The sequence below is a fragment of the Galleria mellonella genome, unplaced genomic scaffold (assembly GCF_026898425.1).
Source record: "Galleria mellonella isolate WM207_F2 unplaced genomic scaffold, CSIRO_AGI_GalMel_v1 utg28, whole genome shotgun sequence".
In the NCBI taxonomy this organism is placed as follows: Eukaryota; Metazoa; Arthropoda; class Insecta; order Lepidoptera; family Pyralidae; genus Galleria; species Galleria mellonella.
In genome coordinates this window covers 3571365-3585436 of record NW_026442064.1, presented here as the reverse complement: position 1 = coordinate 3585436, position 14072 = coordinate 3571365, and the positions used below count along the sequence as shown (strand labels likewise).

Here is a 14072-nt window from a genome sequence, read left to right as displayed (position 1 = left end):
AAAAAATAAAAAACCTATTTAAAGTGTCGTATACTTAACAGTGATTTAAATGAATGACGGAATAGATGAAGCAATCAGTCCACCATTCCTTAATACTGACTAAACTTAATGTTTTTTTTACAGTTATCTCTTCTTTCTTGTAACGGATCATCTTATGAATATTTAACCACCCAACCTAAACTTATTTGGATAATTTCTAAAGACTTGTATACATAAACCTTAGATTGTATAGATAGTGTCTCCATAAAATTATTAAAAAAAAGCGGGTCAATTGTTTCATATAATTGTGTACGAGACAATGTTACTAAATTACAAATTACTTTAGATTCAGGTAAATAGGTTACGGTCGTAACCTAAAATATTATTAGAATGAAATAATTCTTTATAATATTAACTTTATTTATATATTTAATTATATTATTTTTATTGAAATTTATGGATAGAGACATATAGTAGTATAACACAAACTCCCTTCTTCATAAAAACCGAAACCTACAAATGTATTTTAACTATTACACTATTTTTTCATAGTCTTTCAAATTGGTAATTTGATCTAAAGGAAAGAGAGAAAACAGTCCAATAAGCTAAAATAGTTTTATGAGCGGTTTGACGTTTATATGAATAAGGGAATAAGAATTTATTAATATCAATACGTTGTTGTTTTCATTTTCACCAGTCATCCTTCACTAGCTAATACTCTTTGCACCGGTGGGGTTACCATTTTATTATAATCGATTAAAAAAAATCTTGTTCAAGTTTCGTGAATGATCATTGTATGAATGATTATTTGCTCTGTTATCGCTAGTCTTTCTAATCTGTCGTGATGGCTGTCAACGACCATGGGCAAGATTATTGACAAAATTTAAAATATTTCTTTCACTTTTCTTTTGATTATTTTTTATCTAGATACAATTTCAAATTGTGTTGGTATATATTTTTTATATTACATAAATGTACGTGGCGCTCTTGTTAGCAGATAAAATTTTATTTGTTTTAATTACAGACATAGAAGTTTGGGTTATGTTTCCTTGTCTACAATGTAAAATTTATAGAAATTATATAACGAGCTCATGTTTTAATAAACATTAAATAGTTCATTTTGATTGTCTGATTCCTATACTATTCATAAATACTTGCGAGCTCGACGTCTTCTTAGGAATAAGCTATATTCAGTAATCATTACTTGCAATGTTGCTTTTTAACTTCTTTATTTTAACGTGGTCTTTATTTTTTATTATTTATATTTTAAAGTAGCAAATATTATATTTGAATTTATATTTAATAATAATATAAGTAGCACACAATCACACCAAACACTGGTCTTCAAGCGAGCTCACCATTTGTTATGAATAACTAGGCAGCATGGGCACAATTAATATAATTCACCAGTGGGACCTGATCTTTCAAATAGGCGTATATCTACTCAGACAAGTTTCGCTTGCATTCTGAGGTGGGCACAGCCTACCCGGGCCTCCCATGTGCTTATGCTAGGTAGTGGACATGTGTGGGCACAACTCAAAACATCTAGGATCGAGTTAATTTTAAATCATTGTTTCTTTAATTTTGCTCAACCAAGAATTAAACTCTGAGGATAATTATGCAATGTTGCACACATTGTACCATGATAAAGAAAATAAAAAGTCATATTTTCTACTATAATATAATTATTATCTGTTTCCTATGATTAATAAAAAAAAAAAAAACTATTAAATTGAACGAAATATTAAATTGATAATGTATTTTTTTATGCAACTTAGAATGGCGAACAAGCTGACGGTCCACCTGATGGAAAATGGTAACTATTGCCTATAGACATGACATAGTTTCGCTCATGATACTCCCCATGTGTTGCCATTCCTGAGGACTTAGATGTTATTTCTCTGTACCCTTATTCCTCTCTATTTTAAGTTAAGTGCTGATATACATATTGATATACATTAATGAATTACAATAACTTATAGATTCAATTTTATAATCTCTATGAGAATAAATAAAAATCAATTTACAATTTTAGTTAAATAATATTATTTGTATAGTTAGACCATGAAAGTTAACATAATATAGTAAATAATATATAAAACCTTGCAGAATGTCATCATCAGAACACTTGTTCCGAGTGCGACGGTTGTACAAGTTGATATTCCGTGTTCACCGTGCACTGCCTCCTGAACTGAGGATCTTAGGAGATAATTATGCCAGGGATGAGTTCAAACGACATAAAGACTGCAACCCGGAGGAGGCTCGAATATTCCTAAGTGAATGGACGGTGAGTAATTGAAATTATTATCATGGTAGTCAATATTGATTGGTAACCTGATCTGTATATAACTCACTGGTGCCCCACCAGTATATACTGATATACTGGCATGAATGATGTACAAGGTGAACCAAACAAATTTAACAATAACAAATATAATTAATATACACTCCTCGCAAAAATTAAGGGAACATAAAAATTTTTGAAATTTTTGGGTGATTTTCAACAGGCTGTATTTCAGTGAAAAATAATCGTACAGGAAATTTAAAAAAAGGGTTTTGAAGCTTGAAAACTCTAGTTTTCAGATTTTTTGGTGAAAAAATTTTTTGAGCTCCGGTTTCCATGCAATTCTTAAACAAAGCTGAAAATATTTTTTTTTTAAATTTTCTAGGTTTCGTTTTTCATTCTATGGGCATGGAAAAATTTTTTCGAGCTACTCCATTGTATAGGTCTCTTAGCGTGTTTATTTAGCTTCAAAAATCGCTTTGGATGGCTCAATTACGACCATTTGTCTCCGAGATATCGAACTTTGAATGCAAAAGCATCCTTTTCCATTGAACTGCTAATATCTCTGGAACTACTGGTCGCACAGCAAGCGGGTGCCGAGTTTCTTTATCTGCATAAAATTTCCAATTAAGCACAGTCAAGAGTTAGTGAAGAAAAAATTTTTTTCCACCTCTAACATTGAATTGAAAAAAGTGGAAAAAAGTGACTTTTTCTCCTTTTTTGGTTACTTGGCTGTATCTTCGCTAATATGGGCGGGAAAGCTAAGGTTTGAGGAAAATTTTACAGTCTATTGTTCCTTAAAGAACCCCCTAAATCCCTGGAGCGGTCGGTTCAACGGTTTTTCCCGGACCATTGATTGAAATTTTGGAAAAAATAAGGGAACAAGGTTTTGTCCCTTAAACTCACCCTAATCCATTCAAAAATCAATAATTTCATTTGTTTTTCACTTTTTATTAAATTTTTTGTTTTTTAAAAATTCATTATCAAAAAAAAATCGAAAAAAATCAAGAAAATTGTATGCAGATAAAGAAACTCGGCGCCCGCTTGCTGTGCGACCAGTAGTTCCAGAGATATTAGCAGTTGAATGGAAAAGGATGCTTTTGCATTCAAAGTTCGATATCTCGGAGACAAATGGTCGTAATTGAGCCATCCAAAGCGATTTTTGAAGCTGAATAAACACGCTAAGAGACCTATACAATGGAGTAGCTCGAAAAAATTTTTCCATGCCCATAGAGTGAAAAACGAAACCTAGAAAATTTAGAAAAAATTTATTTTCAGCTTTGTTTAAGAATTGCATGGAAACCGGAGCTCAAAAAATTTTTTCACCAAAAAATCTGAAAACTAGAGTTTTCAAGCTTCAAAACCCTTTTTTTAAATTTCCTGTACGATTATTTTTCACTGAAATACAGCCTGTTGAAAATCACCCAAAAATTTCAAAAATTTTTATGTTCCCTTAATTTTTGCGAGGAGTGTATATATATATATATATAAAAAAACATATATGTACGAATTTTGCAAAAAAACGATACATATCATACAGTTTTTCTATTGATTAGCAGAATTGCGTCTAGTTATTTCACTAAGCTCTGTATTTTATTTCTGTAACATCTCAAATACAAATACATGTTTGCTATGTTTCTCTTTTCATACGCACAATGGCCCAAATGAGAGGCTAAGCGCGGAAAATGGAGTCTTTTTCACGTTGCTATGTTCTGATGGAACTATTTCCATGTTAACCTAATATATTTTGGATAGGTTGGAAAGTTAAAGACCATAGCTGTCATTCTTCTTATTTCCCAAAAAGCTTTTTGCAATGCGGCAAAGCGTCCCAGGCTTTTTTTTATGTTTTGGAATTGAGTCAAAGTTATAATTTTTAAATAATTTCTACTGACATTGAAAAGTTTTATGGCGAAGGAAGCATGTTTTCATCTTCGTCATTGCTAATGTTGGGACCATTTGGAGTTGGGTGCAGATTGCTGTGCTGCAGTAGATGAGTAACCAATGATGAATCTGAACATTATGGCATTCTCTTTTTCGAAGAAATACCCTGCCTTTTCCAAATACATGGGTTGTTTGTTAGGCAGAAAATACAATCAGTTATGTGGTTAATCGATTTTTGCCACTGCATTGCCTGAAAAATGTAATGATGTTTTTTTGCCACTCAGCTAGTTTTTAAAACCTGTAGCACAGGGATTACAGCAGAAATATGGAGCTCAGCTCTTATCCTGTTGTTTTATATTTTCCTTGAAATAGAAAGGATAGGCTTTTTTTTATTGTAAGGGATATAAAACACTTGTTTACTATATCACTTCACTTAAATCTAACAAAAATTGTCAGGATTATTCACATATTTTCAAGACATTTTGCTATAATATTTTTTCATTTTTATCCCTTTTTTCTGTTAGTAATACAAAATTGAACACTAAAATACAACATTTTTGACATTTGATGTTAACTAATTAAGCAAATATTAACATTATTAAGTTCAATCAGGGTAGAATCAATAAAAAATGTCAAATGTGGGGAAAAATTAAACTAATAAATAACTTTTACCTTCCAACTTGTAATTAGTATGGCCACACGAGCAGAAACGAGTTGAAATTATGTATTTATGGAATACTTTTCTATTGTAGACCAGTGTAATTAACCAAGATGATTTCCAGGGGGAATTGCGTGGAGGCCGACCTGAAAGAATATATTGCTAGCAATGGGGATTCTAATCCCCCTTTTCTAACTCTTTACCTTCGTAATACTTGGCTTTGCTAACATAGAACATATATATTCCATGTATTATTGTAGGATATGGCATTGATATTTAAGAACAAAGAGGAATAATCTATTTGTATAAATAACTCCATTCAACTTTTTAAGCGGGTTGTGATTAACTTGCAACTAAATGTATTTAGCTACAACCTGAAAAATAAGATGTTGCTGATGTCAACATTATTTATACATATTTACAATTTAAAAAAATCTGTAATTCAGGAATAAAGGCTATTTTTATTTTTATTTTATTTATTTAAATGTATATAGCTACTGCCACAAATATAATAGTATTTTATTATATATGTTTTATTATATATATTTTTTTTCAGGATTATGCAATAAATCTGGCAAAACAAATGAAACCTCTTCAACAAGCTAAACGGAAAACGGTGGGCAAATATTTGGACCCTCAAATGTTAGATTACATGACTGACGAACAGCTGGTACAATTGTATGAATTGCATAAAGCTGCATCAGAACCTAGCGATGAGTCTGGCGACGTGCTAAATGTTGAAGAGAAAGAACATAATGCTGACAGTAAAAATAAGTAAAATTCTTATATTGGGACTGTAAATTCACTGTCCACTGCTGACCATAGGCCTCTCCTATAGACAATTTTTTTAATGGGTATAATTGAAATGGTAACCCCGCCTGCGCTATTGGTATACGCTGGCGGGGTACCAGTAAGAGGTGATAGGTGAAGATGAAAGCAGGTCAGGTCAAGTCAACCCATCGTGTAGAATTCCGTAAGAATTAACCATGTCGGCTTCCAGGGGGATCCGCGTGGAGGTCGACCTGATAGGGTGTATTGCTAGCAATGGGACTGTTAGATCCCATTCCTAACAATCCCTTCCTCCCTCCCTATAGATTGCCAGAAGGAACAGTCCTAAGCTACGCGCATTTATTGACTGCTTGTAATAACCTTTGTGGTTGTCACTCAATTAAGTAAAGATCGTTTTAAATAATAATGAACAAACGTTTAGTAATAAAGTTAAACAACCTAGCTCCTTAATTGACATAAATGTTTCGTGAAACAAAATGTTCTATGTATACATGGCGTTTAGAAAATATATACTTAATAGGATAATTTTTTTTTCTCCATTATTTACTTTTATCAATGTTATTTTGTTCACGAATTATGATACAAATGGAAAATATTGCGAATATTTTAAATTCTGTGATGCGAATTATTTTATATGTACATAAATGTAATCTTTATTCTTGAATATTTAGGTAATTGTTCTTATATTTTTATTTATTTGATTTTAGTTGTAAGATTATTATTTATTTGGAATTGACATATTATTTATTGTTTCATATCAATAAGTAAGTTGAATAATGAATGTTATTTATTAGTAAGTGGGTCGGTTCTGATGCAATATTTCTTTATAATTATCTCTAATAATGTGATGTCGCAGGGAAATCTTCATTGCAATGACCAATATGAACTAATTGTCTAATATATAGATGTATTAGACAATTGTTATTTTAAATTATATCTATATATAGTAAAATATAATTTTAATTTTTGCTTAGTAATTTTGGGAAACATTAGATTTGTAAGTGGAGAGATAATTTTTGAGAAGTTATTTCTCAGAATTGGCCCTAGTGTCTGTAAATGTCTACATGAATGTAGCTGGCTTAAAACAACAATAAAAACAAATTCTATTTGATAACATGTTTATTTTTTAGATACAAAAATATAAATTCCTTCTGTTTTATACTAAGATATAGATAGCTATAAAGTTTTAACAAAAAATTTAAGATAATAGTGAGTAATAATAACAAAAAGTAAAGTATGAAAAACAAAATATCATAACTCGATAATAAAATCACACTAACTGGATTTACACAGTCACTAGCAAATCATAGAAAATATGACTATGATTCTTGTCGAATCCTTTATACTATCAATCAATAAATCCTTTATACAATCAATATACAAAACATGTAGATATAGCAAATGGTACCGACTGGGTACTAGTAGTATACTCGAATCGATTTACTGATTTTATATCGATTTACTGATTGTATTGATATTTTTAATGCTCAAATAATCGTCAATAATTATATATTTTAAAAATATTTTTAAAACAATGTTTGTGTCTGACATTTTTTTAAATTTCTTGATTTAACATTATTTTTGTGTTTTACAATTTTCATTTACCCAATAATTTGTTTACATAAAATGTGTAATTAGTTGTTGATAGTATATATATTGATATACATATGTATATCAAGTGAAGGAGATACACTCGTAAATTTATTCTGTACTAGGTTTTGCCCGCAACTTCATACGCGTGGGTTTCAGAAGTAAGAAAGCCAACGAAACAGATCACAGATACAGATATTCTAGATGGCGTATCAATATAAAAATTATATCAGTTTTTAAGTAAGTTCTTCAGAAATAAAACTGTGCAAATCGTATACAGTTTTGTGCAATAATTGTTACGTGATACCGGAACAAACATACAGATAGACACAAAATTAAAAAAAATATTTATTTCATTTCTTTTACTATTATTATGACCTCTCACATATTCTTTTTTAATCATCTCACATGTACAGACATCGTCAACTTATAATTGTATTATATTAGTAGGATTACACGCAGAATAGAGCATGTATGTATGTAGTATTATTATATAATAACAATACTACATACACGTAAAACAAATTGCATTGTTCAAACTGTGAAATAGCAACTATAGGTTAACAGGCAAACATAAATGGTTACCATGACCAATTTTATAATTTACCATTAAATCATCTCGATGTCTCGATGAAATCTGCAAATATAACAATTTTTTTTAAATATATATATATATATATATAGTAACGTAGCGCCAAATTATCAAGCTGTTCATGTCATGATGTCATTGACAGAACTAAAGCACTAAAGATACATTAAATTTGTATATATTGCTTTCTCGTTCTATCGTGAAGATAAAATAGTGCCGTGCCGTGCTATGGTAAATTATAAAAGTGTTCCTTATAAACGTCATAATTTCATAGTCCTATTTTGTAATGTACACAGTTCAGTACAGTGCAGTACGTTTCGTAATATTGATTGACATTGATTGATAGAAAAAAAATAAATCTGTATTTTTTTTAGTGACTAAAACTTATAACTTCTTTTATGGATAGGGTAAAGTCAAGGCTAAGTGAAGAATATTATAATATAGATTTTAAGGTATATAATTAATCCTAGGTTTTATTTTTACCCATATTATAATATCATTGACTGAGTTTTGACCTTAGCCTGTTCTCTTGATCGATTATTCTGTACCATAGATAAAGTCAATTCTGTGACTACAAAATGTTATATAAAATATAGAAAAAAGTAAATGGTAAAAAAAATAATTAATTCTTAAAGAATATTATAAAGAGAAAAGCAATAGAATGACTCGGTGGATTATCATTATTAAACAAAAACAAAAAAAGTAATACACTATATGTTTATCTATTCAGTTATAGTGAGATCGTTGCATGCACTTCGTAATTATAAACTACCTACTTACAGCCTAAGGTTCCGCCATTGAATTCTCATTGGCATATGTAAGATTATTTGCCAATGAGGACAAAATTTAAAGGGGAAATAATCTTAAATACAATGTATAAACTTAAATAATGATGAGCCAAAAAATAATTCAAAACGGTTGCCAGTTCTCAGTTAGTCGCAACTTATAATTGCCAGATGAAAATAGGCAAAATTCTGATATATCCTATACTACAACATAGGGTTTAAAAAAATTACCGTAAATAATGTTTGCATCTGGCAACATGGTTGTAGCTGAGAGCAAGTATCCCGGCTGCATTGTATTACATTTTCGCTCATCTTTCATTTAAAAGTTTTATACATGCAGAATTCAGCGGCGGCATCTTGTATTACAATTAAATGCATCGACTATTTATTTAACTTAAAGAAATTTGCTCAGTACTTATTAAATTTTACTATACTATACATATAAATATAGTCACTTTATTTCGAAATGTCACTGGACGGTAGTTTCTATTTATGTTAAGTGTAGTCATCTCTTAAACTAGTAAATTATAGTGCACTCTTAGGTTGCGCTCACAGGGCACAGTTAGTTTGGAACTGTTTTTCACTATTTGAGTTTGTTACTCAAATATTTATAAATCTTTTTAATTGTTCTTTAGTGGATCACATGTTCTTGTTTCCCCTTCGCCGTTAACACATGAATGTGTATTTCAGCCACTGAAATGTAATATTATTATTATTTGTAGGTTTTTTCAATTGCTTTCAAAAATAATGTGGTCTCATAACTCCGTCAGTTGTAAATCAATTTGGAAAATTATTTTTTTCGTATGAAAGGATATGTATGTTATATACAGTGAGTGTAGAAAGTATTCGTACACCTAAGGTTGTAATAAAAAAAATACGAATTTGATAGACTTTCTTTTATTTATCTAATTTAAATTAATACTATTAAATATTTTAACATTCCCGCACTTTGTTTATGATAATTTTTGTTTTTTAATAAAAAAAATTATACAACATAAAAATATTTTTACGTTAACTAAGCAAATAATGACAAACAAAAAGTATTCGTACACTTATAAAATTTGTAAGTAAATGAATATTAAAAAAATATTAATACTTTGTTGGACCACCGTTAACATTGATGATAGCTTGGAGTCTCTGCGGCATCGAATCAACTAGTTTGAAAATATAAGAAGACGGTATTAATGCCCATTCTTCGCGAAGCGCAATTTTTAGTGTTTCTTTACTCGAAATTGGTCGATTTCGAATTTTATTATCGAGATAATCCCACACATGCTCTATAATATTAATATCAGGTGATTGAGGAGGAATCTCTAGGTATTTTAAAGCGTTAAACAGGATCCATGCTTTAGTACTCCATGCTTTATGTTTAGGGTCATTATCTTGTAAAAATATCCAATTATTGTTAAAACCCATTTGAGCTGCACTAGAGAGACGATTCTCTTTTAAAATATTAATATACGCTTTGTGATCCCTAATTCCATCAATAAATGCAAGTTTTCCCACCCCAAAAACACTCATGCAACCCCATACAAATACTGACCCACCACCGTGTTTTACCGTTGGACATAAATTTTCTTTCTTATATTCCATATTAGGTTTTCTCCATACCATATGATGCCCATCCGATTTGAAAATATTATATTTCGATTCATCTGAGTAAATAACAGTTTGCCAAAAATGATTTTTTCATTAATATATTTTTTTGCGAATTCTAATCTTTTTTTCTATTAATATCATTTACCCAATACTTTTTACGCGCAGTTCTTCCATGATAATCGTTACTACGTAATACGTTCCGAACGGTACTGACAGAAATATGGCAATCATTGATATTATTAATTTCTTGTAACACTCGAGGGGCACTAATTTTTGGATTTTTTTTTTACACAATTTAAAATTTTCCGATCCAATCGAGGCGTGATTTTTGATGGACGCCCCACCTCTGGGTTTGTTTTTTAGTGTTTTAGTAATAGAAAACCGATCAATTACAGTCTGTACGGTTGAACGTGGTCTATTGACAAATTTTGCAATTTCATATAATGATTTGCATTGATTATGCAAATTAATAATTATTTTTCTCTCCTCTTCACTCGTTTCTTTTGCTTTACGACCCATTTTTGTAACTAAACACGTCTATACTTGTCACGAGTGCAACTAAAACGTCTAATATCTATACCTACGTATTAAAAATGACCTTGGCATTGTAGGCATATGAAAAATTCGATTGAATAAATGATTTATACAGAATTTCATTTAAAAAAGCATGAATGTACGAATACTTTTTGTTTGTCATTATTTGCTTAGTTAACATAAAAATATTTTTAAGTTGTATAATTTTTTTTTAAAAAAACAATAATTATCATAAACAAAGTGCGGGAATGTTAAACTATTTAACAGTATTGATTTAAGTTAAATAAATAGAGGAAAGTCTATCAAATTCGTATTTTTTTTATTATAACCCTAGGTGTACGAATACTTTTTACACTCACTGTATATGTATGTTTCGTATGAAATCTTATCAAAATCCGTTCAGTTTTTAAATAAAAATAACTGGTTTTGTCACAATTAACGTCTGTTTTTTTTAAACAATTTAATTATTTTATAATACATTTGTAGGCTACCAACCTCTTTCAAACCTACATAGTTACAGAAAAATAAATAGTGACGTTCTTGACAATCATATTGTCTTAGCAATTTTACCGAACAATATTTTGTATCGCTACTTATTATATTTGGAATTATTTACTGTAAATATTATTAATTATACAATCTCGTATTAAATCTTTCTTTCTCTCACTCCTTCTGAATCCATATATAAATATCATCAAGCCCACATCTATGGTACACCTCTACACATGGGTCAAGGAGTTGCGGCTCATCTGGTGGTAACTACCGCCGCCTAGGTGGGTATAGTGGGTACAGGATCGAAGACAATATAAGTAGTACTCTGTCTATATTGTTCTTTTTTTTTTTAAATTACGTTATATTAGTAAACAATGTTGTTGTGCATTTTTACCTAACAGTAGGTACATAAATGGAATACATATTTAAGTAAAGGAAAACAATATAGTCACCCTTGTATTATCCAATATGCATTTTAGACCAAATCTTATTTGAGGAAGGAGTCAAGAGTCTCAGAAGCAGGCCTGTATGTTTGCGTCGATTAATGAAAGTGAATAAAGCTGGAAATGTATGTAAAATCAAGAAAATATACAGTTAAATACAGAACCCCTCCTTACGAAGTTGGTTAAAAAGCGTTCTTTTGCACTTTGTTCTCTCTGTCTACTTTGCATATCGGATATCATGCGTGCATAATGGGTGTCACAGTATATACTGTGAGTTCCGTGGTGGTGGTGGTATAGGCGATATGATTTTCCGTCAGGTGGGTCGTCAGGTTGTCATTTTAATTGGAAAAAAAAGATGGTGGCCTAATGATTGTTACTAAGTAGAATAAAGTTAATGTTATGATATTTGCAATTTTAAATAAACATACCTCGGATAGATCTAATTTCATTTTCCCTTTGTAGGAGGTTTCATCGTTTGAGTAAAATAATCCTGAAAAATAAAATATCTGATAATGGAACGGTTATTAATCGGTGGCAACCTCGGAATTATCTGTCAGACTCCAAAAACCAATTGAACAATTTTAATATTTCCAAGTTGGCTGTGTGGTTCCGGCATAGAATAAGCTACCCCTTCCTTTCCCGTCGGCATCGTAAGAGGCGACTAAGGGAGGGCGAGAGATGGGCAACAGTGTCCCTCTTTAAATATCACCAAAGCTTAACTGCGGTTGCCAATCCGCCTGCCAAGTGTGGCAACTACTGGCAAAACCTCCCAAGGAGGAAGCTTATGTTCAACAGTGGACAGTTAAAGGCTGATATGACGATAGATGAATATTTCCAAGTAATAGTCATTAGTAGTTGCTGAGATATAGCTCTGTGACAGACGGACAGACGGACGGTTGAAGTCGTACCATAACGGTTTCTTTTATATAATTTTGGTACGAAAGCCTAACAATACGAATAATTTTAACATTCTGAAACTCAATTTGATGATTCCAAACATGATACCAAATATGAATATACCAAAGTGATCATTATAGATCATATTTCGATGTTCAAATATGCACTGCCAAAATGTACATAATACTTACTAAAGGCGCGATGAAGGTGCATCACTGCGGAAACGAAATCCCCGAACCTCAGCATCCCGTCTTTTCTCATGTACCTGAGGACAAGTAATGCTAGTATCTGTTCAGGTACCACGAAGCCCACTTCGTGTAATGCATCTCGTAGTCTTTCCACTCTCAATACTCCCATCTTTTCCTTGGTATGTGTCCTGAATACCGTCTGCCAATCTCTTAGGCTGAAAATGAAGTCTCTGAATTGCGCGAGTGACAATCGACCAGTGCAATTCTGCTGTTAGATCAAGTTAAGGCATTTTTAATGGCGATTTGTAACGTACTTAGTGATTAAGAACGAAACGAAGGGAAAGCGACGCATTGCTTTATTTAGATAATAATTTTAAAATGTAGAATAGATTGCATGCAGACAAAATGGCAGTATAACCATAATATCCATAATAACTATATCGATAGTCATGTTTGTTGAGGAAGTTAAAAAATTAACCAGGTCCATTTAGAAAAGTGCACTCTTAAATTTTAATATAAAGGGAGAAAGATATATTTATTTAACAAAGTATGTTTGAATTAGCACAGACTATCATTGATTCTACACTAGACTGAGCCTGTCCTGTAGAAAACAGGATAGTCGTATATAATATAATTACTAGACGTGTAGGTCCTGGCGTAGAATAGGCCATCCTTTCTTTTCCCGTGGGTGTCGTAAGAGGCGGCTTAGGGAGATTATGGTAGAGGAATGGGTAGTAGCATCCCTTTAAAATTATTACCAAAAGCCAAATGGTGGTTGTCAACACCTTGCGTGACAACTACTGGTAAAATACTTCCTTACGGGAGAGGCTATATTCAGCAGTGGGCAGTTTTTTTTAATGGGTGAGAATGGTATGGTAACCCCGCCTGCGCTAACGGTATACGCTGGCGGAGCACCAGTGAAGGGTGATAGATGAGAATGAAAACAGGCCAGTTAGCCCATCATGAATTATTTCATCAGGAATTAACCATGATAGTTTCCAGGGGGAACCGCGAGGAGGTCGACCTGGTTGGGTATATTGCTAGCAATGGGATTCTCAGTCTCCATTACTAACAATCCCTTTCCCCCAGCAGTGGGCAGTTAATGGCTGATACAATACAGTACTCCTAAATTAGCTTAGATTTCATAATAGTAGGGGGATCAAGCAATTATTATTGTAAATATTTTTTTGTCATTGAGGAACAAGAAGTTTCGAATTTACGTTTTGAAAAAGATATATCGGGTTCACTTATCGAAAAGGTCTGTTAAAAACGCTCCTGATGTCGATAAAAAGATTATACGATATTTCATCTTTGAGCTTGGTATTAAATACATAATATAAGTTAGGTTACATTTTCATTTATAG

At 31.5% G+C, this 14072-nt stretch overlaps 2 protein-coding genes across 5 annotated transcripts in view; one reads left to right on the top strand and one right to left on the bottom strand.

Moving 5' to 3' along the window:
• Positions 1-793: 793 nt before the first annotated feature.
• LOC113520909 (succinate dehydrogenase assembly factor 3, mitochondrial) lies at positions 794-7186 on the top strand. 2 transcript variants are annotated; one of them, XM_026906334.3, is made up of 3 exons: positions 794-953; positions 2089-2266; positions 5359-7185. In XM_026906334.3, exons 2-3 carry the CDS (start codon positions 2090-2092, stop codon positions 5578-5580), a joined length of 399 nt encoding a protein of 132 aa, XP_026762135.1. In that variant the 5' UTR covers positions 794-953; position 2089; the 3' UTR covers positions 5581-7185. The 2 variants fall into 2 exon arrangements, with proteins under 2 accessions (XP_026762135.1, XP_031767503.1); XM_031911643.2 differs by having other exon boundaries at positions 796-927; positions 5359-7186.
• Positions 7187-7879: 693 nt separating this feature from the next.
• The window catches only part of LOC113519870 (calpain-C), a 49430-nt gene continuing 43237 nt past the window's right edge, over positions 7880-14072 (bottom strand). For 2 of the 3 annotated variants that reach the window (XM_031911641.2, XM_026905087.3), the window contains exons 12-14: positions 12712-12976; positions 12052-12113; positions 7880-9248 (exon numbers count right to left, since the gene is read on the bottom strand). In XM_031911641.2, coding sequence (XP_031767501.2) covers positions 9222-9248; positions 12052-12113; positions 12712-12976 — 354 coding nt within the window. In that variant the 3' untranslated portion in view covers positions 7880-9221. The remainder of the gene's footprint in view (positions 9249-12051; positions 12114-12711; positions 12977-14072) is intronic. The other variant, XM_031911642.2, reaches the window with a different exon arrangement.

Bases quoted from the DNA above. Each gene is read 5' to 3' on its own strand.
- LOC113520909 (XM_031911643.2), top strand. From the start codon at position 2,090: ATGTCATCATCAGAACACTTGTTCCGAGTGCGACGGTTGTACAAGTTG. The intron at 2,267-5,358 runs GTGAGTAATTGA...ATTTTTTTTCAG, and splicing joins TATTCCTAAGTGAATGGACG to GATTATGCAATAAATCTGGC.